Below are 23,648 nucleotides of genomic sequence, written 5' to 3'. Positions count from 1 at the left end.
TGGTCGTTATTTATTGTGTTCGACATCATGACTCCGTGGTGCATGGGCACTTCCATTCAGCATCGATTTAGTAATCGAATGGAGCGCAATATGGGGTGCAATACACATGTTTCATGAATATAATTTTAGTTCATTATTTAAGTACTCAAGCCTTTCTAGGTATATCATTCCAACCTTTGCAACGACCGCGGAGTACACCCAAGTGAAAAAATCCCTTTCTATGCCAGAATTTTCTCCAGATCTCTAATAGCGACTGCTGCATCGCGTCTGCCAAGCTCTTGAAGTTCGTGTTGAGACTCTGAGTCTTCGTGGACGTCATGGAGCTGATGCGAATCTACACTGGCGTTATCAAGTCTATCCCAGTATCGATCATCCTGTATCTTTGAGCGCAATTGGGTGTGAGGCTTTTGAATAGATGAAACACTGAACTTTCTGCTGGTCCCCCCTACAGTGATGACGTGGGATGGGCCTGCTGGTGTGGCTCGTGTCGTGTTTCCTAACCAGTGCTTGAACAACTGCCGTAGCATGGGAAGTGATCCAGCAATCAGACCGATTCCTCCTTCGAAAACAGACCAGAGAACGATATTGCCAACTTTCTCTACCAGGTCATACACATTAGTGATTGGAGCGATACAGCGTGGGAAACGTCTCACCTAAGTAATCGTCGTCATCCCCATAGTATCGTAGGTATGGAAGCCTAGCAAATGTAGATAAAGATGCCAGTGACCCCAGCCCTAGAACAATTCCTATTGATACCTTGGATTTGCTCTTCATCTGTGCTTTCCACAAGATCAAGACTGGGATGACAGCACATGCCCAATCTGTCGCGATGGCGCCTGCGGAAATCACATAATTGAGAGCCATTGTGACCGACCGGGGACCGCAGAAACCAGAGCCAGCCTCCCACTGGGCTTGAATCGGTCGACAAACCGTAATGAGACCAATGAGGGCAACGAGGAACACCATAGTAGAAACCCCAATTGTCACGTAAATCGCCCATCGATGTGCTCCCTTGACCGATATACGCAGAAGGGTGATACAGATGCTGTTTTTGATGAACACCAGTGAGGTGACGTAGAACAACTGCCAGATGACCACATACTAAGACATGTTTCAGCTTATGGTGGAAAATATGCCCGAGACTGCACGAAATGTTTACCTTAAGTCCCTCGGTGATCGAGCCCTTGTTCATCTTGCTAAAGGGCATCCCAAGTCCTTGGAATGTTGCGTAGGAGGCAAGGCCAGCATCTGCCAGGAACAGAAGTAACCCAATGGCCATAAGTCCATCATCCAGTCCTAGAATCTTCGTACGACCACGGATCCAGAGTCGAAGAGAGACGACTAGCAATGACGTAACGGCAAAGAACACCGAAAATGCCAGGACCACAGCTGCGAGACCCTCTGGTGCCACATAGGAGCCTGTCAAATTGTCAAGAGGGCCAGATCCTGGAGGTTCAGGCTCAAGTCCGAGTCCTGGTCCTGTTGGCGTTCCCTCATCGGCCAACAGTCCGCCACCCATGGCAAAGTGGCTTTCCGTCGCAGAACAAAATTGTTACAAGGGAGTAACAGAACACCGTCAGCCCACCAGATGTCGGGAGTCAGGTATCGATGGGCCGAAACGTTGATGTAAATAATCGTAGGGAGAATAGCTTACTTTTCAGAGTTGACTTTGGTTGCTGTCTCTTCATGGTGATTGCTGACACGAAACCTTCCATTTTGCCCTAATAAAAAGGGCGACAAGGTGCAGGCACACCTGTTGGCTTGCAAACGTCAAAAGTAGCCACAAATCTGTTGGAAACATATTCGACCGGGCTGGGTGCTTTAATAATTTGACGGTCGTCGCCCTCTATGAAGGGGTCTCTACGTGATGGGGTCTCTCCACAGTCTGCCAGGTTTTAATTCCTTGTTGAGTAGATGATCCTTGCACATCTCAGTTGCACCGACGTTCAACCAATCGTGCATTTACCGATCAAGGTCAAGCTCTGCAGAATTGGGAGCTTTGTCACATTTATTCCAAATCGGGCGTGGTGTTTATGCGCACTACGCAACAAGCTTTCTTTTCGATGCTTGGAGGTAGGAGATATGGGATACGTGACGCCACTGGATACGCGTCGTCAGGGATTGCTTGCACCTGGCGGAGTCGATTTGGAACCCTTGCAGACCAATGCCATCGGCCCCATGAATTGGAAACAGTTGGCTTATTAAAGGTGGAGCACAAACGAATAAGCCTATTAATAGCGTTAATCAATCGCAATCCGCAAGCATTCTGGCGCCGACGAACGTCCCCATTTGATGTTCACATAGTGCAGATGCGACAGCTGGACAGCCTTACCTATATGAGGCTTTACAACCTTGCCGCGTCATCTCGGCGAATCCTGCTCGCGGAGAGTGTTGCGACGGAACAAGGCGTTTACGATCCACGTCAGGAAACCTTCAAGCAGCTGAATATATGCAAGGCCAACTCTAATTGGATGGCAAAGGCGAGGTCGACCACAAGCTTGAATATAAACCCCAGAAAACATGCTGCAGGCTCACTTGCATCAGAGGACGGTGCTCTGATGCTATTATGGATCAGGATGCGGCTGAAATTTGGTATTCGTTGCGCACCCCGCGCCGACTATTCTTTTCGATAGCATAACTGTGTGTCTCGTTTAATCAGCTTGAAGTTGCAATGTTTAAGCAGAACTTTGTCATCATGCCCCCTGGCACTGTCCTGTCTATGCTGAGTTCAAGACAGCCTTCAAAGTACATGGACTCCTAATATGCGCACAATTCGTCTTTTTTTTTTCTTTTGAGAGAGAGAAGCTACTGCGAATATAACTTTTATGATCGGATGTATCAGCCTATAGTCTTCAAAGTCTTGATGATAAAATGCGTACTATGTAAGTTGTATCTATTGCGCTGGGTAATCGACAAGAGAGACAATAAGGCGCTAGCGTACTACTTAACCACCTCCGAAGCGTACGTACTTGGCAGTGGGCTGACCGGCTGACTAATGCGTAAGCATACCCCATATGTGGTTCACGCGCATCCGTTTCAACTGACCATCCATGGAAAATAACTTAGGCGTCAAGTGGTCAAAGGTTACTGGAGTGTAGAACCGTTTGAAATGCCTGTACGTCCAGACCGGTTGTCTCAACGCTCGAGCCAAAGCCCAGAAGACGAGGTTAAGGTAGGCAGCCAGACGGGGTTGTTGATGACAAATCCAGCTCGCTGACTCCTCAGAAACAGTGTCGACGGGAAAGGGGAAAACTAGCACAGCGGGCATTTAGACAGAGACAGATTGACACTATTCGTTCGCTGAAAGAAAGGAACCAGAAGCTGTGTGATGCCATAAGCACAATCGGGCAGGCAGCTGCGGTGGGCAACGAGGCCTTGAGCAAAGCTATCGCAGATGCTCAGCGTCTCGCCCTTAGTAACACTAGCGCGGACGCAGCCGAGGACATTCAGAACCAAAAAGAATCGGATGAAGACCTTTCAGCGAGCCACGGAGAATCTGAGATGAGCAATGATTGTCGCATCATGAAGCAGTATCTCTTCGACTCGACAAGTTTGAAGATACAACAACAAGAACGGCAAAACCCAAGTGTTGCAATGGTATTATCAACAGAGAACCACGGCTTCTGCACACCAGCCTCGACGGGTGGACCTACGGCAGACATTAATTATGATTTTTACGCCGGGTTGGAGGCAGATCGCAACATTATGATTGCATGGGCACCCCCCGATATCAAACCATTCACGGGAGCTGCTGCATACACCGTGGCGGGTCAGATCCACTGGGTCACATTGGCTTACAGCTACGCAGCCGTCAAAGCAGTCCGAGACTGTCCTAACAACAGATCGTCAGAGGCGTTTGAGTTTGTTAACCAGGGGTATGGTGAAGCACTGCGCCATGTTTCCCTTGATAGTCTGTACGACCTGGTACACGGCCGCTTGCTATTTCGCACGCAAGGCTTCATCGCGGGTGAACACGCAGCCCGCGACCCGGATCTTGGCAAAGCGATGACCTTGTCTATCATAGCGACCTATAGTCCTAGGCCGAGTTCAGACTATCTCACGGCATTTGATGTCGCAGAGGGACTGCGTACCCTTCTGGGCAGCCGATACACGTCTTTTGAGGATACTCTTACGGGGCGCATTACTGATGACAGAGTAAGAATCATGAGATCGCTTATGAAATTCCTAGCACGGAGAGGCGTGTGCTTCGGGGATGGGCCGAGATGGCGTCAGGATGACTTGAGTGAGGTGTGCGAACGTTGGCTCATCGAAACCTATTCTTTTACCTGACATTATTTTTCAAAATGAAAATACTATTCAAGAGATTTCCGCTGTTAACTTGAGGTATGCCATAAGCCTGAATTAGTAGATTTGCTAGCTTCTCTCTTCGTCTAGCTTGTTGTAGTCTTTGCCCAGGGGAATTTCCAACGCCGCGTCTCTGTTGAAAGCGCTGATTGCCAGTCCTAGTTGGATGTTTGAGCCCCCACGCTAGTCATGCGGTCAATGAGCTTACACACCATTGCCCAAATGAGATATTGCATGCTCAGTAGTACATATCGCCATGGATATCGCACCGAAGACGCCATAGGTCCAGGCATAATTGTTCCAGCATCCATCATAGCGGTATGGCTCTTCAAGGAGATGGGTCAAGGATGTGGGGTTCTCGTAAGATTGATACGAATTATGGGCCCAGGAAGGGTAGAAAATACTGGTTAAGCTATAATTTGCTTAGACGCAAGGCGCAGGATTGTAAAAGTGACCATATTTCTCATGCATGCCCCTGTTCTTGGAACGAAATTCGGCCACTACAGATGGGATCATCATAAGTCTCGTAGTAACAAGTGAGTGCAGCTGGTTTCCGTCCAGGAAACCGAGATAGTGGATGGAGGCACAACCTGTAGAAAATAAGGCTGAGGAAATGCGCGGCAGCTATTGCGACGGCGGTCCCCCATGACGAACCTGGCTGCTAGAACATTTATCCTGCTTCCGGGAAGGTACTGAGCATTTCGCGGCCATGGTTCTTTGTCGGATGATGACGATGACTGTTTGCTGGGCAGAAAGTGTAGGTTGTAGGAAAGGCGGTGCTAGCGAGCTCGATGAATGCACATAATAACCCATGATGTAACCTACAATAGGTTATGAAGGATCGATAGGGTACGAGAGGTAAGTGCAGCTCAGGCCACACGCGTAGAATAGAAAACACGATGTCCACGGGGAATGGGCTTCTCTTTCCACCCCAGGTTCAAAGTTTGCGATATTACAGGATTTGCAGCAGAGCCTTGATCCATCTGTGGTGCCGTGACCCACTTGAAGCCGGTATTCCGGCCACCATGCCAGCTGTAGGCATGTACCTTAGTTACACCAAAACCTCTTTCCCCCAGTTCATCGAACACCGGGACGCCATAATGAAACACCAGCCTGTGTCTCCTAATTTTCCATGCTGAACACCTATTTCTTCCCCATTTTTAGAGTGGACCCCAACCGTACCTTCGTTGACTCCGATCAACGGAGCCTTCATCGGACTCTTCGATTTGAGATAGGTGTTGTACCTGTGCTCTCCCAGCCGCCCACTTCTTCTTAGTTGTAGGTTGCATTTCGATGTCCTCAAAATGTGGAGTAGATGGAACAGGTGGGATATCTTCCGGATGAGTGATGACGTCTGACATTCTTTGTCGAGTCCAACGGTCTGTCTCGTCAAGTGCCAGAAAAGGCCCTGGTTGAGGGATCTTATCTCTAGCCAGTGCTCGCAAGATGGGCACTGAAGCGGCGATGACTGTTACGGCAACCTCAGCGGTTCCCAGTACCACAAGTTGGACTGTATCGACTGTTTTGGGTCAACGACGGTTTCTTGCTACAATGTGTCTTCACCTACCAATATCTGCATTGTTGCTGTCCTGTATTGCAAAGATCTTGACAAAAGACGTGATACCAGCACTATATCCATTGTTAGTCATACTGAGGCACTGACAAATCCTCGTACTTACAAGATGCCCATGCTCATCGCAGCCAATGCGCTTATCTTTTCCTTCTTATTTATGCTGAGGCCCCAAAGGATGTTCCAAGGAAGTAGTGCTAAGGTGATGTCCATCATGCCAGAATACGCTAAACGCCAATTATTAGAGAACATGTCGCTATAGGATGGAAATGCCTTACCTGCGGTGAAGGTATTATAGTTGACGGTGATCTGGTAAGGCCAACATGTTCCTTGAAGCCAAACAAGCCAAGCCTTTTCGACTGGCGAGCATCGTATCCAAGTAAGTAGCAGGCTGACACCAAAAACCGCGTTAATGGATGCAATGATGAACCATACAAATGATTTCTGCCACCCCGACGAGATCCGCAGGAGTGTAATCGCGAAGGCCGTTTTGCTCAATGCTGCGGCAACGATCAAGAACGAACCGCCACAATTCGACACGAAGAGCATTGGCGAAAATTTAAACAGGTTGATGTCATAGGTGTGTTTGCCAAATCCCAAACCAACGGCGAATGTGATCGATATGTTTCCACCCAGTAGGACGACCTATACACATATTAGCAGCGTTGATAAGGAGTCACTGGGGTTCTTAATATACCCAAGAAACAATCAAGACATAGTCGTCCCACCAGAGCCGACGAGATCGAAGAAATTTACAGTAAATTCGCAACGCTAGCCAAGCAAAAGCCATAGAACTGAGGACCCAAACGGTCAAGATAACCTGTGGTCCATAGTCATCGTGCGGTAGCGATGGGTTGATAACCTGAACGAAGGATGTGTCCGGCTTAGTAGCATTCGAAATAGACATAGCGGCTAATACCGCGGCGTCACAGGCTGCAGAGGAGTCTTCGTCTTTTCTCAACAACAGCAACAACGACGATAGCAGCAGAGTGTGTCCGGCTGCGACATCACATTCACCTGGGAAGTGGAGTGGAGAAAGTTAAAAGAGCGGTATGAATGAGTGACCGGGCTATCGTAAATTCGGTTCATCGCGTCGCTCTGATCCCATCGTTCCCCGGGGCAATGATCCGTTGTTATAGTTGTCTGAAGCATCGGACAGGGGTGTTCATCGCATAAACCAGGGGCGAGGTGCCTAGGGGAATGCGCTGGAGATGTGAAAGCGATGACGATCAAGCAAGCCACACGTCAAGAGAATAGAACATCGGCAGTTCTCCAAGGTCGAGACGTCGCCGTTTCAGCGGCGTGTAGACGGTCGAGTGGGAAAGGCTGGTCATACCCCGGATGCGACCCATCTGCAAGTCACTCGGACTGTGCAGGCATCAGTCGCTTCCCGCCATCCGAAATCCGGGGGAGCTGTCAGCCACTCTGAACCGGTCCACAAATAGCCGGCTCGGGTGCATTGGATCGGACGACGATCAACCACAAGCAGACTCCCTGTTTCAAATGCACCCAGACTTCGACCACGTTCACGCGCGCCGGCTTCCCGTTCTATTGGTGCAGGATCTCCGCCGCTGGCGATTGATGCAGTCGTGCACCGACGCTGTCGCATCGCCCATGTTGTATATATGCAATTATCGCCAGTTTTCGCATGCACTGGTGTTCATAGATGTGTTTTGTGTGCATGCTCACCCCGCAAATACTCGCGACGATCAATCGCCTGCGGACCAGGAAATCGCCACTGGTCTCTCGACACCAATGTTACATCCCTATGGTTCTCCCACGGAAGTTACTAGCAACAAGAGTCGGTGATACATTGGGGCTTGCATTGACGATTGAAATTGGTTCTCCAAAGTAGGACCAAAGACAATGGTCTAGAACGTATCGGCTGCACCCTTGTCTACCATCAGTGTCCACTTGCTGGCATTCGCATGATTACCGGTGAGGCCTTGAGTACAGGTTACACGCCATCTGAGCCGCAAGGCTGGTCAAAATACCTGGTGGGAGACTAGACCTGTGATTCATATTGACCCCTGGAAAGCCCGCTGCGTAGCACCTCGGATCTAGGTGGTTCAAAACCAAAGCAGGGTAACCCCTAAACGTCTATCTCTGTCGGCGTTCATCCGTTATTCGGACGAACCAAGTATCACCTCAACTCTATGCTCTGACAGATTGCGTCAGATCCCCGATGGGAACCTACCATCTGAACTCACAAGATTGACAGGACCCGAGTAGCTGATTTCATTGGGGCTTAGCACCCGCAAAGTCATATCGTGAGAATTATTAGCAGAACATATTGCTAAATATATTCGACAGCCATCGGCCACGGAGGTCTACTAGTCAACGGCAATTCATGTCTTCGCTAGGCCAATTACACATGCAAGTTATGGAAATAGAGGGTTAGACTGCTGGAATATATTTTTGCTTGGTTCTACGTTAGTTCAGCACGGTATTTCAAAGCCGAATCAAAGTGTCCTCTCGTGCATCTGGCCGTTTGCCCCTGGCCCTTCACATAATTTGGCATGCTTCTTCACGCTCATGACGGGGTCGGGCGGATCTATATTGCCGCTGGGATCGCGGTTCTGTACACCTTTCATCGTGCCGCGAGCTATGCTCCCGCCTAACATCGCGACGCCGCCGGCGCTCTCGGCTATTTGAGTCACCTGGCACCGTTGTAGGATTGGTCTCGATAGGACTTGGTAGATGCATACTGCCTCCTACGTTAGTATTCACATAAACAGAAAGGCGTTGATCTTTTTTCTCGCCACCGTTCCGGTCTAGAACGGCCTCGGTGGCCTGTTGCTTCGCTTCATCCTGGCATAAGTTTGCTGAGCCCGCCCTCTCGGGCTTCGGAATGTCGGCTTGGCATGCAACACTAGATACCCGTCTTGCCGAGCTCCTCTGTTTCTCTTTATGGGCCATGCTTGTTGCCTTCGATAGTCTGGGCGAATTCTTGCTATGTTTAGACTCCGATTGTTGCTCCTCCGGCTCGCGACGATAGCCATGCGATTCTGTCGCAACATCACGATACCTATCCGTATATCCGGGAGCAGCAGCGACAGGCGGCAGTTGGATATCATCCATGGACACTCTTCCCCGACGATACTCCGGGTATGCTTCTCTCACTGAGGCCCGTCGTGAACGAGGTTCCTCGTTGTAGTGATGGCCGCCGGCATTGTCCGGTCGATGGTGGCTATAAGTGCCTTGCTCGGTACGTTGCACGGGGACGCCATCGCGAGACCCATACCTGTATGTGCGACCTCCGGAACGTCGACCGTAATCCGGTGCGGCTCCCTCATACATGTACTGCCGTTGCTCATGGTGGCCTGTGTGCAGTGGAGACTGATGTTTACCCTCATAGCGATGCCGACTGCCTTCTCTACGATTAGGCTCAAGATGCGATCGGTCACGATGCGAATTCTCGTCAACATGAAAACTCTCAGTCCGACCACGAGCCAACCTGGTGCTATTGTCCTCTGATGGTGCAATACCATTGAGACTGTGTCGATTAGACCGTGGCTCACGGGAACTACGGCTTCGACGAGGAATCGTCTGGCTATGTCGACGATTCATCCTCCTAGCAGCAGGTTTCGCAGAGGAAGGCGCGTCGGTGGCACGAGGAAGTAATTGGGATGAGTTGTCGGCGAACACTGGATGCACTGTTCAAAGATGTCTGGAATATGCCAGGATATATATAAATATATATATGCCGCCCACTTGGTGAGTGTATAGTTACAAATGGACCAATTTCGTTGTCGATACAATCAACCTAAGTGAAACACTATGGATGGAATTTTCCAAGTATCAGAGGATCTGTACCTAGGGTCTGCGATAGCTCATGTGGTCATCCTTTGTTGCCATGGCTGATACGTTGTGCTCGATATAAAGGCATTGTCTCGTTCTTTTGTTCGCAGGGCGTGAAAAGATCTCACTGTTCGTTCTGTGCCATTCTTGTCTGGATATCGGGATATTCTTTCGGGGTCAAGACACGTTTCAACCTTATATGGTCGGCGCTTACCGCATCCTTTGTTGCCGTTCCAGATTACAAACTATCCAATTGTCCGAGGAAACACAACCCTAGCCAGGAAGATTCTCGAACTGGTGACGCGCAGTGTTTCCACAGCTCTGTACCTCAAAGCCCCGAGACTGAGCTGATTCAAAAATAAGCTCAGCTATCGAAGTATGTGGCGTGTCATAACCACGGGGGAGCGCGAAATTATGTAGCAAGCCCTCTTGCCTACCTTGATAAAAGGCTATTGAGGACGATGAAATTTCATCAGAGCGGATGGAGATGCGGACTTTGCCAGAAGCTTGATTACGTCCAGGTTGTCGCAAACCTAGCTAACAAAGCATGAACCTCATTCGCAATACCAGGAAAAAGGGAACCTGCTTGCTTTGGGCCGAAGAATCTACTACAATACGAAGACTGAAAGATCACATTTTACTAACCCAATAGATGGAAAATTATCATGCGTGTTTTGCTTTGAGCCCGCATCACAGGGCCCCTAATCCGCCAAGTCACCTTCTTGATACTTGAATGAACTCAAAGATCCCAGAACTATTTTTTCAGTTGTTCCCGTTCTTTCCCTTGTTTCCGTTGTATTTCTCACAGGTTTTGGATCTAAAGTGCAGCCCAGCCCAAGTGTATCCACGGCTTCGAGTCCTCAGTGTGATATGGGCGGATTGGAGCCAGTTCCTCGGAGGGATCCACAGGGCTCGAGAAGGTCACGGTTTCGCCATACGCCAGCACATCGTAATCATCGACAATGCCTGTCCAGGCCTGTATTTATGTCAGTATGCGTAATAATAACGCAGGGTCGAAATCGGGCTCATACCCAAAATGTCAAGGCCTCAAGACCCGAAGCACACTCAAAGGTCGCATAGTCAACGAGGGTACATGGGCCGCTTGTTGATGAGATAATGAAATCAGTAGAATCATCTTCTCTTGTTCCCGTGAATGTACCACATTCAGTGTCGCTCGTCGTCCAAGAGCCATCATTGGCCAAACAGCCGACGTCGGCAGAGCTGCTCGAGGACAAAGCACGAATCTGGCCGGTGCCATCGAAAGTCAGGGCAGCAATAGCCTCAGCAAGGGCGAGAAGGGCTACGTTTCGGAACATGGTAATGGTGATTTGCACAAAATTTTGTTGAAGATGTATAAGCGCTTCTTGTAGATCTCTACTATGCGGTGCGTGAGTCGCACAGAAACGTCGATGATCGGCAGCGACGACGAGATTTATAGGTTCGTAGCTTGACCCCTTGGTCTCCCTAAGGTCTGTTTCACTTTCAGATTTCCATCATGAATTTTGACTGACCCCAGTTACCGAACCGGAACTCAACTCATGCCAGATCTCACGTCTATTGGGTGCCATGCTTCCGGTGGATGATGCGGACAGACGCAAGTGTTAGCTGGCGAAGTGGGGCCTACGTCGGTAAGAGGATGCTTGGGTTCATCTCATGTTGAAACTGTGGACTCGAGCCTTATTTTTCAGTAGGTCGACCCTTGATTCGTTCATTGAGGGATCGACTCTTGCAGCCATTGACATAGCACTGCCTTGCCTGCCGTCCAGAGTGATGGGAGGGACAAACAATTGGAGGAGTCCCCATCCCTGATAGTCCCACCACATGGATCGCTCCAGAGCTGGCGGCCGTTGGTCCCGACGTAATGGACGCCCCACCGAGCGGAGCCACCACAGTGCCGACTTCCATGGCAGAATGATGGGCCTCGGTGCCGGCTCGTCCAATGTGGTTTAGTCCGTCTCAACAGAGCTGGTAGCCTTACGTGGACAACCACGACAACGGCAAACGCTAATCACCGCCATTATGCAAAAGCCCACCGACACTGGGTATTAGTACTCGCCAGAAAACGCGCGCAGAGATCCCGATATCTTCAGGGATCCCTGAGCTCCATAATGGGAGTGTTACACTTGAAGGGAATAGGGATCGAGTCAATGTTCATACCTGATAAGCTCGTTGTCAACAAGGTTGTATGTAACACAGCGAGAGTATACCATGGTTTTGACTCGTGCTAGATTCATCGACCACTGTGTGGGAGTTCGCGCCAACGCCTTATCATGCTCGGTTTGATCGTGATTGCGTCGCCATTCGAGGATTGCATACTGCTTTTGAATACTTCCATAAGCGTGCAAACCCTAGAAACAAGGCAAATAGCATTAGAGGATCCAACGATAGTGATACCATCCTAACGTGTGGGGCCGTTCGGTTCATGGTGACGCGCACCGGCAATTTCATGCAGCCAGGCTTACCTGGGGACGCATCTCATATGCCGTCAAGAAAAAGAAGAAGAAAAAGGCGCAGCTGTACACGTCTTCTAGCTCGCCATGGACTTTTCCGTGAAAACCAAGTACAACTTACCTAGAAACATGTGCTTGGGTATCCACCTGGCTTTGGCTTGAACTACGCGCTACGCTCCAAGCGTACCTACGTAGATAGACGGCAAGGTATGTATACCTAGTGCATGGTGTCCTACCAAAATTCGTTGTCTTGAACTTTATCAAATTGTTGTCTCTTCGCACGAGCCAACCATTCTAGCACAACGATGCGTCATTCTTCCTTAGGCTTCTGCCCAGAGCAGGGCCACTCCATGGAGTCCAGGCTTTTCGATGAACCCCGACTCATCGCATGAACGGTAGATGGCAATACCACCGGTGGATATATAACCCAACGTTAAATTTCCGGCAGCAGATCCATCACCAGCATATTGCCTGCTCCGCCGCCTGCACTCTCATCAAGCTCCGCAGTCACAGGGGTGGCCTCCCAAGCCAAGGCATTGTTAAAGACTTACTGGTAGATTTGGCCGCGCACTGTTGTAAGTAGCCCCGAAGGTCGAGTCATGAACTTCTGACGAGATGTGCACATTCCTGAAAAGATTTGCTTGATCCCCCGTAGACTGTACATCTAGATCCATATGAAGGACCCACGAACACAGCATGCCCCAGAAATAACTTGTCCGATGATATTATTAACACACGAATGTCTTAATCAGATCATCAATAAGTGTAGTAAAGTGACCTACAGTGATGAGTTGTATTTTCAGGTCGAGAATTGCTTCGTAAGCTATTACCTGGTAACTAACGCTAGCAGCCGGCGCCGACATTTGCATGCAGAGAAGTGACAACCCCACATGCAGGTGGCATTCAAAACTCACATTAATGTCTTCAATGATCAAATATGAGCCATATATATAGGTCCCTATCCTAGCTTCGCGGCGGTCAATAAGAGATATCGTCAACTTCAGTGCATTCAGAGGGCTAGACGGCTATGGTTCATATCTCAGAAAGTAGCCCGCAATCATTATACATTCAGCCTTAAAAGACGTAGCTCGATCATACTGGCCCATCCAACCAGTACCACTCTGTACTGAGTCCCGGGCCAGCTGTTACCTCGCTGAAGGTTGTTCTTGGGAATAGAGAAATCGCAGGTAATTCGTATTTCGATACGGCGATCTTCGTCTGTTTCTGGATAATGTTCTTTAGTGATGCGATACGACTTTTGGCACGTGGAACTCTAGGCGGTTTTTGGGTTTGTAGTCACTAGGCGCATCAACTTGGAAGGGGCACATCGGTCAACTTTATGCTCCGGCTCCAGAAAGCAAGAATCTCTGGCAAGACCTGGGCCTGGTTTCTGGTTGGGCGCCGAGTATGTTTGTACAGTTGAAGCTACTCGGAAACGAAATATATAATAATAGGGTGGAAGTGCCTCCAAGTTGAGATTATTACTCGGTTTGCTTCCGTTATGCATGGGACTACAAAAATCGAAGAACACGAAGTCGTGCAGACTGTGCTGGAAATATCGCGACGGTTGTATCCGTACGCCTTTCTCTCAGAGACTTCACCACTACGATACCACCCTTAGAGCCAGTGAGTTGACACCTACACTTTATCCAGCAGAGTTTCTTTATTTGGCATTGTGCCTTTTTAATTCAGAAAGGGGAGAGAATTGAAAGAAGTTCTTGAGGCGCCCCGATTAGCGAGCCTTTTTTACAAATGCATTCATACGAAAGGCCCTTTTCACTTCAACCACAGACCTGATTCTGAGGCAGACACTGGCCTGGTAAAAACGCACGGCGTGTAATTTATTGCCTGTTCTAATCATTTTTCTGAAACTTTCCATGACTGAACGTGGCCTCCAGGAACCCAGAAGAACGAATTCAGGACCAGATCTATGAGATGAGACTGATGTCGATGTTGGATGTACTACTGCAAGTGAAGTACTAGGTACGAGGATTGCTCGGGTACGGGTACAAATATACCTGCTTCCCTAGCATCGTGCAGTACTGTGTTATTCAGTACAAGTCACTGTACCTCATAACTCAACAGCCGAGAGCTCGCAGGGCAAAGGTTTAAGCAGCCCGCGGCATTGGTAACGACAAGGCCAACGCAAGTCTAACGGCGCGGGCAACAAGGTGCTAGCGGACGGGGAGGGCGTTGTTGCAGCGCGGCCCGGTGGAGAGCGGCGCACGGCCAACAACTGGCCCACTAAGTTGCCTGATCTTTAGCGCTGTACGCAGTAAGTTCACGGTCCAACGCGATGCCGAACTTGGCGCTTAGTGAGCTCGGCGCTATCATCTCATAGGAATATCATGCGATTACCATCTTGATAAACGGTATGATGACCTTCCCCGAGAAGCACCTCGCCCACATTGATATTTGATACCGAGAGGATCAGGTTTCTCGACTACCGAAAGGATATCGATGTTCTGATAACGAGTGCACGCTGTTGCCTTGTGTGTGGGTGGACAGACCCAGTTGGTTCCATGCTTGCGGGGCAAGACCTGACTCTGACGCCACCTGGGCAGCGTCTGGGGTAGCTTGAATCCTTCGGGTTGTTAGCCAAGTGTCAGCAAGTAGCACCGGAACGCAACTACGAACAGCATTCTTCAATTCGCCTAGAGGGTTTCGAGAGACTCTCCGCCCCGGTCGCCATGGGCATCTTGGACCTACCTGCGGAACTGCTTGGTCGAATCATCGACTTTTCGGTGCCCGATGATTTCGAGAACCTCTTGCTGACTTGCCATGCCCTGTTCGCTTGCGGATCATCAAGCATACCAACGCATAATGCGCGGAGGAAGCACTTTAGGCATATCTCGTTCAACAGCTATCACGATGAGGATTCAAGATTGTCGTTCCTACGAAATATCGCCGCTGAGCCGGTGGCCGCTCACTACGTGCAGTCTGCTGACTTGCGCGGCCGAATCATGGTCACGCCATCACTACACGAGGTTCCTCCTGGGTTTCGTCTTCGAAAAGGTAGCCTCTATGGACGATGTGGAGAAACTGTTTGCGGCCTCTCAGTTCTCGCATCTGTTTGATACAGGTACGGAAACTTGGACGTGCCAGGCTGAAGATGGCTTCTCCGCGTCTACTTTCCTCTTGACACTATTAACGGACGTCCGCCAACTGACCCTTCCGCGAGGGTGGCCTGAGGTGCCAGACGTAAACACTCAACCTTGGCAGCTCCTGGATGCTATGATGAGGCAAAGCCACGAGCGGCGTATGACTTCTCCTTTGTGCCAATTGAGATCACTTCGAGCTTTAGCCCCGGTACACTACGACTCGAGAGTTGGCTTATCCTCATTATCAGCATTTCTTGCCATGCATGACCTCGAGGAACTCTATGCTACGAGTTGTGTGGCCATAGATGATTATACTGGAATTCCGTTCACGTGGATATATCCAGACTTGAAGTCTCCTCTACGCAAAATCGAATTTGTAAGCTGCTGCATGGACAGTAGCCAGCTTTCCAACCTGTTGGCCAACACACCCAATCTGCAATCATTTCGGTATAGTCATCAGGAAAAATGGCACACTTGTGGGCATGATTGGAACGCCGGTGCTTTCGCAGCTGCAATTGGGAGGTATTGTGGCCATCAGCTTACGGACCTAGCCTTAACAGTGGACGGTTTATCTGGGGAGATTGTCACGGGTATTGTATCTCTTCAAGAGTTTACTTGCCTAGAACGCGCAGAGCTTGATGTTGCATTGTTCGCCGGTCCGTCCCCTGAATCTGGTGAAATGGCCGGCTTGGAGGCGTGCGGCCCGTCCAAAGGCTTTCAGAAATGGTCCCCGGCAATGGTTCCTAAGCTAACGGAGATTCTCCCGTCGTCTACTAAGAATTTCCAACTGTTCGACAGCTCTCTCAACGACTACAGTGAAGTGGCTTGCTCGCTACTCAAGGACTTTTCTGCGGGACGCGATTGGCTCCTGTCTGATCTCGAAGAAGTAGTGCTCCGTAAGCGCATATTAGATAACCCAGAAAATCCCACAGGTGCGAAGATCCGGGCGAGAGTCATGGATCAAGCGAGAAAGGTTGGTGTTGAATATCGTTCAGGACTTGCTTTGCAGCCAATCTGGAGGAGGGCATTTGGTGAAAAGTGCGGAGTGGTGCTTGATTTGAATTAGTAGACGTCTGACAATCATGGCGATCAATAAGCAATACGTACTTGTGCTAGATTGAGTCCCCAGTGTCCATGTTGCCAGCCGTGCCCCTCTAATCTTTTGCACTAATCGTGGTCGGCACTCCTGAGAATCGTGCAGGTCTTGAAATCTGTGACGCCTGATAGGAGTTATTCACAAGAAGTTATACTAGACAACTTGTATGGCGTAACACTCAGTCGATACTAGATTCCTACAAAGGCCAAGTAGCTGTCTCATAGTGTATGCTTTGGCCAGTCCGGTATTGTGACCCCAAGCCCCCTATGATGTATCTAGACGGTGCTCCACAAGAAACCTACCGCAGTTCAGCTGCAGTGACGTCAGTTGGCATGCCTATCAATAGTTGTCAGGCCTCAATCTCCTGTGCATTTACTGCAGCTTACAGGATCAGGACAATGATTCTTCTTACAGCACATGGTCCTCATCGACAGTAGCAACTTCAATTCGCACAAACTCAATTTTGCCTGAATATTCCACGTTATCACAGCCTGTAACCTTGCACTATGCATCTATGCAAGAGTTCGGTTTTCAAACTTTGATCCACCTATATTCCTAGGATGCACTACATAATGGCAACTGAACCTCGAACGGGTTCAATGGAGCTAGCAAGTTTGTTTTCCATTTCCTTATTGTGCTCAACCTCAGGTGACTGTGAGATCTCAGACGGTGGAAGTTCAGCCTGCAATACTTGCTCTTGCTTCAATTGACGCTTATGCAGGAAGTCTGTCAACACTTGAGGATACCGTTAGTCTCATTCATTTCTGGAGAAAATGTTCGATACTTACAGACAAGTGCAACAGCGATTAGAGCAAAAGACAAGATGGACGGGAAACCCTTCCCATAACGTGGTGCAGTGGTTTGCGGGAAGATCAAAATTGGGAGAAAGGAGTCTGTCAACGAGCCAAATGGTCAACATTCCCATCGCAATGCAATCTTCTGGAGGTCGCTTACTTGTGGCGTAAAATAAACCATTCATACTTGAAACCGTCAGAGCCCGCTCCTCTGCGTTACCGTTATTGATTTCATTCGCCCAGGTCTGTAATTACGTCAACACGCCGAAGATGGCCAGGACATCGGAAGAATTACCCATGCTACAGCTGTGACATAACCTGAGGCACATAGGAAGTAAGCAGCGATCTTGGGTGCATCTGCTTCCGGCCAGGCGGTCAGGATAGCGGATCCGATAACGGTTGTGCACATCTAAGATCTCAAATTTCAGCAATGTTGGGGATATGCTTTGCGGCAAAAGGTCGCATAGCTTACCAGTGGTCCGACCATCCAATAGGCGCGATTCCTGAACATATCCGACATCATGCCATAAGAGAAGTCCGTAACCATCGTAACGAGATTAGCACACGCGGGGATTACGTTTCGCAATGTAACGGAATAGCCAGCCGACTTAAGGTACACCGAGAAGTACTGGTTGGCTTGACAACTGTTGCCGTAGAAGATGTACATCAAGCATAGTGTCCACCATCGCCAATTTCCGAACATACGCTTGGCGAGTGCAAAGTCCATCCGTCCAGTGATCTCCTTCTTTCCAATGTTCGCTGATCGGCGCATGGCGATAAGCTTGTCTTCTTCGGTTATGTACCACGCTTTAGTGTTGTGTGGATAGTCGGGGAGTAAAAACCAGACCGAGATGGCAACGGGTAACGACATACAGCCACAGACTATTAGGATATTACATCAATGCTCTATCTCAGATCTGTAGCAGGGTATTATGTCTTACTGATGTAGAGCCATCTCCATCCTGCCAAGCCCAGATGTCCGTTGAGGGATGCGTGTATACCAGCAGCTAAAAAGCCTGAGGTCGCTGAACCGAAGAATCCCGTGATATGCCAAATAGCTATTCTTTTCGCCAGTTCGGACTTGTTATACCACGAACCTAGTAGGAAAATAATGATTGGACTAAAGCCCGACTCGAACAAGCCGACCATGAAGCGGAAGGCGTACATATCGTTGCTGTTTCTGGCAGCTGCCTGAGCGAATCTGCGCGAGATACACGTGTCAGTTTACGGTTCATCGCTTCAAAGAACTCATCTATGAGCGTCTCACGTGAAGATTGTCCATCCTATCTCGCAGATAACCAGGCATACGCGCGGCCGGATCTTGAGTGCGATGGCGTTGGCCGGGATTTGCATGATGGCAAATGCAATCGTGTAGCACACTTCTATATCATTAGTAACAGTGTTCGATACACGTAGAGGTCGCAATATGCTAACTCAGCATGTAAGTGTATTCATTGGCCTCGAGATTCAGGTCTTCCTTCATTCCTGAAACGTCTGTTCTCCTATTAGCCTCGTGGCTTACAAGAAAACTGCCCACCAGAGGTGTAAACTCACATGCATTGGCAATGTTGGATTGGTCAATATACTTCATCCACTACATAACGGTTAGCTTTGGTGTGGCATGAGACGGTTGTTGGTCATGACCTACCCATCCCAGAGTTGCACATATCAAAATGCCGAAATCCAGCTTCCTGACGAGAGCTCGCTCCTGTCTTGTGTGAGTGCAAAGCAAACACTTGGATCCCGCTCGTGGCATACCTGGGGACTCTTTAAATGCTGGTCTGCATCCCAAAGGTGATAGAGGACCTTCTTCCCCCAGGAGAGTTTCCCTGGTGGTGTGTAGTTCGAATCGACTCCTGCGACCCCCATCTGCTGAGCATCTTCCGCCTTGCTGGATGACATTATCGGGCACCACGTTGGAATACTGATCTAACCTGACCAGAACTTGCGAAGGCTCAATCCAAATGCGCAAGAATGTAGCGGCACATCAATCCTTTTTGACCGTCGCAGCCCCTTTGGCTCACCTCGAGTTTTTGATAACCACGGGGTGTGGAATCCGGTGCAGAATACCCAGTTTCGGCAATACATCTTTCGCTATCGGCCCACATCTCTCCGCATTACGTCGCGTAGCCAGAGTGCGAGCGTGTGGAACGACTGTTTTCGGGCTCGGCGCCGATGATAGGAAGATAGGCGGGCGCTTCGGGAGGTCGGTCTGCACGTTGATTAGCTGTTGCCAAGGCGTAGCGGCCCCACCGTTAGGTACGATAGCCAATCTATAGTAGAATTGGCTGGCGGGACGCTAACGGCGGCAGGACCCCGAACTGACGCCTATACAAGTAACGGCGGCAGGACCCCGAACTGACGCCTATACAAGGGTTCGATAGCAAACCAGTACTCTTCTCTAGGTATTGCCATACGCATTCTCAGAGGGAAACAACTTCACTATCAATCATTCTTCAACGCCACAGACCATGTCACCAAACACCACGCCCATTGAAAGAGCAGCAGTGCCTCCGGAGCAACTTGCGCTGGCTCGCGAAATATGTCGGCCGAATCTGGTAAAGCAACTGATGCGCGACAACAAGCTTGCACACTCGTTTGGCATGCGCATTGCATTCTCCACAGAAATGCCCTTGGTAGCTAAGCGCGCTGGATATTCTGCGGTCCTGATGAATCTCGAGCATATGGCCATGAGCATCGAGACCATGAAAGATGTCGCAGTATCCTGCCTCAATGTTGGGTGAGTGTCCTGGATATCTTTGAGTTCCTTGAGTTTGGCGAGCTTCAGCAAAGTACTTCCTTTCAGCCTGGACTTCTGGCTCGTGGAGGCATGTGATCAAATAGCACACGTATTACTGCGTTCCATCGGGTGGGGGTCTAGGCTAGGTTATACCCACCTCAGCTATCAGGCGCTCTGAGGATAAAGTTGAACCTGAACGTTCATCGAGTTGCAGATTTCTGACTAGAAGCAGAATAACACCTATGGTGGTTGTGCCTACGTGTTCCCAAGAGTGGATTTCGCGATGCCTCGATTCAGCAGCACAAGCCATCATCGTGCCGCACGTCAATAATATTGAGCAAGCCCAGATGTGTGTTAATGCTTCGAAATTCCCTCCGCTCGTGAGTATATTTAGTCAATTCTATCTTGTTGAGGCTAGAACCTTTCAGGGTTCATGATGAAGAAACCTGGACTAACAAGACACAGGGGCACAGATCTGTGACAATGGTCACTGCTATGACTCAATACACAACAAATCTAAGTTACGCTGCCATTGGAGAAGTTGTCAATGATGAAGTGATGATAATGCCTATGATTGAGACCCAAGAGGGGGTTGAGAACGTTGAGTGAGTCTGGACTCCATATTCACTTACCAATCTCACCGGCGATTCATATCATCATTGCGTGTGACCAGCCATAGCTCACATACATGCAGGGCAATCGCAGCTGTTCCAGGAATTGATGCGCTGCTTATTGGCTGTGCTGACCTTTGTATGGAGTATGCATAATCTTTATCCATTGGTGCACATATTCAATTGACTGACCTGACCAGATTCGGGATTCCAGGCGAATACGATTCTGAGCTGTTTCACTCTCTGGTTGCGAGAGTGGCAGCAGCCGCTGAAAAGGCGTCTGTCGACGGACAAAAAGTCTTTGTCGGCCTCGGCGGACTAGAACCGCGCCCCGACTTGCTAGAGAACTTCGTCAAGAAACATCCATCGATACGGTAGGTGTACACATTTCTATGTCTAGTTAACACATCATTTCTTACAATTTGACTTCAGATTCGCCATGGCGGGGAGAGATCTCGCCCTGCTACTTGCGGGTATGAGCAAGCAGGCTGCAACAATGAATGAGATTTCGTACAGGCTTTGAACCAGCTTTCAGCGCAAGGACCGTATTTTAAAGTTCCAAATAAAGGACCAATAACTGGAAATTAGACGAAGCTACTGAAGCTTGGGCACCACTAGCAGCCAGATAAAAATTTCACAAATACTTCCTGCCAATCATGTCCAGGTAGTATTGGTGTTCCAAATGAGATGTTAATATTTATGGGATATAGGTTAAGGAGCGCGTGATGATAGACTAAGGAGATGTAACCTGTCCGCCAATGTATCCCGTACCATTCCCTCGAGCTCCTCCTTCACGGTTTGTGGTAGCCTCTGGACGTGGAATTACCTGGTCCGAGTACTGTGGAAGACCGTTCGGACTATCAGGGATCGTCACCTCGTTGGTTACGACACTGACCAGGAGATCATTCACTTCGCCTCTGGAACGGCGCTCGCCACCAGGCAGGGTGACTCGCCAGTGAAGGTTCTTCTGCAGGTAAGGGATGATGCTGCTAGGAGAAAGATCATCAACAAGACCTGCCAGATACCGTTCGACCAACGCTAGAGTGAGAGGAATCTGGCCAGTGATTTGCAGGCCTTCTGCATGCCCATCCTGACAGTTCTGGCATGCGGTGTTCTCGCCCTGTCCAAATGTGGAGAATGCACCAACATGACTGTGGTTAGTGACATAGAGAATTGGGGCTGAATCGTCGGGGTCTCCCAGGAACACATGGACCACGTAGTTACCTCCAAGCTCAGCTTTCAAGGCCTTGATGTTGACAAGCCATTCCAGATATTTGTTGTTGTCTGCCAATTTGTTGATGCTGCGGTCCTCCGGAACCTTTACTTCCGCGACCTGGCTCTCAATCTCCAAGGGTGCCTGTACGGGTGGCACGGCAGCTAGATTGATAGCTTGGGTAGACACTAAGTTGCTTTCGGCCTTGTTCTCGACTTTCAAGTGAGACACAGCACGAGCCCGTAGCTGTTCAATAGAGTTTTTGAGGTCAACCCCAGTACTACTCAAGATGTTGGCCAGTGAGGCTCTCTGATATAACCGGTTGAGTTCTGCAAGAACAGCTTCTCGTGTTGGAAATAGCCAGTCCTGGGTTTCAGGGTAGACGTATCCAAAAGACTTCGTGTATCTCGCACCTTCAGACGTCCAGAAGTTCTGTTTGTCCTTGGTTCCGGACTGTGCGAATGGCGTCAATGGTGTCGTTATGTTCTCGGTGGATCCCGCCCTCATTGAGAATGTACTGTTGCTAGCACGTTTTGGTGTCACGTATGTGCTTGATACCTTCGGGTCGTCGTGGCATGCCTGCCAGATGGCAAAGAGCCGGTCGATGTTGGTATGGTGAAGCCAGAAGATGGGATCAAAGGAGGATACCGGTGGTGAAGACATTTGCCCATTGCCGCCGGTATAGGTATGGATTGCATTGTGAATATCCTCAATGCTCCCCCATTCCTCGAAGCCAGGAGTGATAGACTGGCTGTTGAAACGGTTGCTCGATGCAGCGCCGAAATTGTTGTAAGATTGGAGGATGAAGAGAACACGCTCGGTCAAGTTCCGTCCCTTTGGGTTCTGGTCCGTTCCTTCAAAGAAAGCAGTCAAATCCTGCTTCATACTGACTTCATCGGGTGTATCGGATGTCTGAGCAGGGTATCTCACAGTCGCATTGACATCAGGGAACTATGCTTATTAGCATACTTGAAGTTCGATATTGGTCTCTCATCTTACCCAGTTGATGTTGGAGTTGCTAGCAGATTCACGGAACTGATAAGCGGCCAGGGGATTGGGGCTGATCGCAGCCTTTTGTGGCCTCTTGGGTTTCACGACCTGGTTATCTGCTCGAGGCCCTGCTTGAGGGGGGAAGATCGAGAGATCAGGTCGTGCCCAATCCCAATATGGCATGCGAAACGTCTTAGCGGCCTTCACGTAATCTGCCTTTCTCTCGTTATCGCCAAACTCATTGGCAATGGCATTCACATGCTTATAAAGTTCAGCCTGCTAGCTGTCAGCTCATTATCGGAGATCACGGCATTGCTAGGCTAACCTCAAACAAAGCGAGATACGGCCGGTGCCAGGGAAGGAACAGAATGGAGCTGTGGGTGCAGAACCCTCCAAATTCTGTCCTGCCGCTGACTTGAGTCATCTTATTCCAATTCTGGTTGGGCCACTTGACGTATGGTAGACCATGGATGCCTATCGAAAGTGAGTGGGATGGCTCCAAAGGTTGTCGGCAGTGGCCTACCAGCAATCTGAAAGTAGGAAAGGGGCATGTTCTCAGCAACAGACTTCTGAAACCTTTCCAATCCTAGAAGGTAGAGGTTCCATTGATCGGGTTGAGTTTTGATCATGTCGCGTACCTCCATACGGACCGGAGGTTTGGCTTTGAGCTGTTAGACGGTCAACTTCAAATGTGGCCTTACCACGTACCGGGGTTATCGGCTTTGATGCCATTGATAATCACTGGACCGGTAGTTCCGTCTGACATTTTACAGTGTTTCTGAAGTAACTTTGGAGGTGAATAAGAACTGGCCCAGTGAGAAAAATCTGAGCAAACAAGCAGACTGCTCTAAACCTCGCACACAGGCCTAGACATTGACTATGGGTAACGCGTCAAAATATATATTTCAAGACTATATGTTCAGCTCAGCTCACACCGCCCTCCAGGCATCCCTTGCATCCCTTGACATTTTAGAATC

The 23,648-nt window shown here is 49.4% G+C and overlaps 9 protein-coding genes across 9 annotated transcripts; 3 read left to right on the top strand and 6 right to left on the bottom strand.

The window, feature by feature from the left end:
• Positions 1–218: 218 nt before the first annotated feature.
• Positions 219–1,519, bottom strand: JN550_007373 (uncharacterized protein; the record flags this gene model as incomplete). The annotated part of the gene is made up of 3 exons (XM_049319217.1): positions 219–598; positions 654–1,101; positions 1,160–1,519. The coding sequence occupies 3 exons, from the start codon at positions 1,517–1,519 to the stop codon at positions 219–221; spliced, it is 1,188 nt and encodes a 395-aa protein (XP_049170655.1).
• Positions 1,520–2,871: 1,352 nt separating this feature from the next.
• JN550_007372 (uncharacterized protein) lies at positions 2,872–4,290 on the top strand (the record flags this gene model as incomplete). Its single annotated transcript, XM_049319216.1, has 4 exons — positions 2,872–2,882; positions 2,961–2,999; positions 3,067–3,172; positions 3,232–4,290. The coding sequence occupies 4 exons, from the start codon at positions 2,872–2,874 to the stop codon at positions 4,288–4,290; spliced, it is 1,215 nt and encodes a 404-aa protein (XP_049170654.1).
• Positions 4,291–5,174: 884 nt separating this feature from the next.
• On the bottom strand, positions 5,175–6,782 carry JN550_007371 (uncharacterized protein; the record flags this gene model as incomplete). The annotated part of the gene is made up of 6 exons (XM_049319214.1): positions 5,175–5,337; positions 5,488–5,824; positions 5,873–5,934; positions 5,985–6,102; positions 6,154–6,520; positions 6,573–6,782. 6 exons carry the CDS (start codon positions 6,780–6,782, stop codon positions 5,175–5,177), a joined length of 1,257 nt encoding a protein of 418 aa, XP_049170653.1.
• Positions 6,783–8,337: 1,555 nt separating this feature from the next.
• Positions 8,338–9,445, bottom strand: JN550_007370 (uncharacterized protein; the record flags this gene model as incomplete). The annotated part of the gene is made up of 2 exons (XM_049319213.1): positions 8,338–8,535; positions 8,594–9,445. The coding sequence occupies 2 exons, from the start codon at positions 9,443–9,445 to the stop codon at positions 8,338–8,340; spliced, it is 1,050 nt and encodes a 349-aa protein (XP_049170652.1).
• Positions 9,446–10,493: 1,048 nt separating this feature from the next.
• On the bottom strand, positions 10,494–10,992 carry JN550_007369 (uncharacterized protein; the record flags this gene model as incomplete). Its single annotated transcript, XM_049319212.1, has 2 exons — positions 10,494–10,652; positions 10,708–10,992. The coding sequence occupies 2 exons, from the start codon at positions 10,990–10,992 to the stop codon at positions 10,494–10,496; spliced, it is 444 nt and encodes a 147-aa protein (XP_049170651.1).
• Positions 10,993–14,816: 3,824 nt separating this feature from the next.
• On the top strand, positions 14,817–16,293 carry JN550_007368 (uncharacterized protein; the record flags this gene model as incomplete). Its single annotated transcript, XM_049319211.1, has 2 exons — positions 14,817–15,141; positions 15,209–16,293. The coding sequence occupies 2 exons, from the start codon at positions 14,817–14,819 to the stop codon at positions 16,291–16,293; spliced, it is 1,410 nt and encodes a 469-aa protein (XP_049170650.1).
• A 595-nt stretch (positions 16,294–16,888) lies between these two features.
• On the bottom strand, positions 16,889–19,019 carry JN550_007367 (uncharacterized protein; the record flags this gene model as incomplete). The annotated part of the gene is made up of 11 exons (XM_049319210.1): positions 16,889–17,058; positions 17,112–17,216; positions 17,278–17,362; positions 17,413–17,526; positions 17,590–17,999; positions 18,059–18,318; positions 18,385–18,496; positions 18,552–18,611; positions 18,672–18,711; positions 18,766–18,825; positions 18,876–19,019. 11 exons carry the CDS (start codon positions 19,017–19,019, stop codon positions 16,889–16,891), a joined length of 1,560 nt encoding a protein of 519 aa, XP_049170649.1.
• A 569-nt stretch (positions 19,020–19,588) lies between these two features.
• JN550_007366 (uncharacterized protein) lies at positions 19,589–20,991 on the top strand (the record flags this gene model as incomplete). The annotated part of the gene is made up of 6 exons (XM_049319209.1): positions 19,589–19,857; positions 20,090–20,237; positions 20,323–20,462; positions 20,552–20,614; positions 20,669–20,842; positions 20,901–20,991. The coding sequence occupies 6 exons, from the start codon at positions 19,589–19,591 to the stop codon at positions 20,989–20,991; spliced, it is 885 nt and encodes a 294-aa protein (XP_049170648.1).
• Positions 20,992–21,201: 210 nt separating this feature from the next.
• Positions 21,202–23,437, bottom strand: JN550_007365 (uncharacterized protein; the record flags this gene model as incomplete). Its single annotated transcript, XM_049319208.1, has 5 exons — positions 21,202–22,632; positions 22,681–22,947; positions 22,997–23,145; positions 23,195–23,332; positions 23,380–23,437. 5 exons carry the CDS (start codon positions 23,435–23,437, stop codon positions 21,202–21,204), a joined length of 2,043 nt encoding a protein of 680 aa, XP_049170647.1.
• Between the last annotated feature and the right edge of the window lie 211 nt (positions 23,438–23,648).

This window comes from Neoarthrinium moseri, assembly GCF_022829205.1.
Source record: "Neoarthrinium moseri strain CBS 164.80 chromosome Unknown scaffold28_Wmoseri_CBS_16480, whole genome shotgun sequence".
Classification (NCBI taxonomy): domain Eukaryota; kingdom Fungi; phylum Ascomycota; class Sordariomycetes; order Amphisphaeriales; family Apiosporaceae; genus Neoarthrinium; species Neoarthrinium moseri.
Note: the sequence above shows the minus strand (reverse complement) of the source record. Positions and strands in the feature narration are given on the sequence as shown.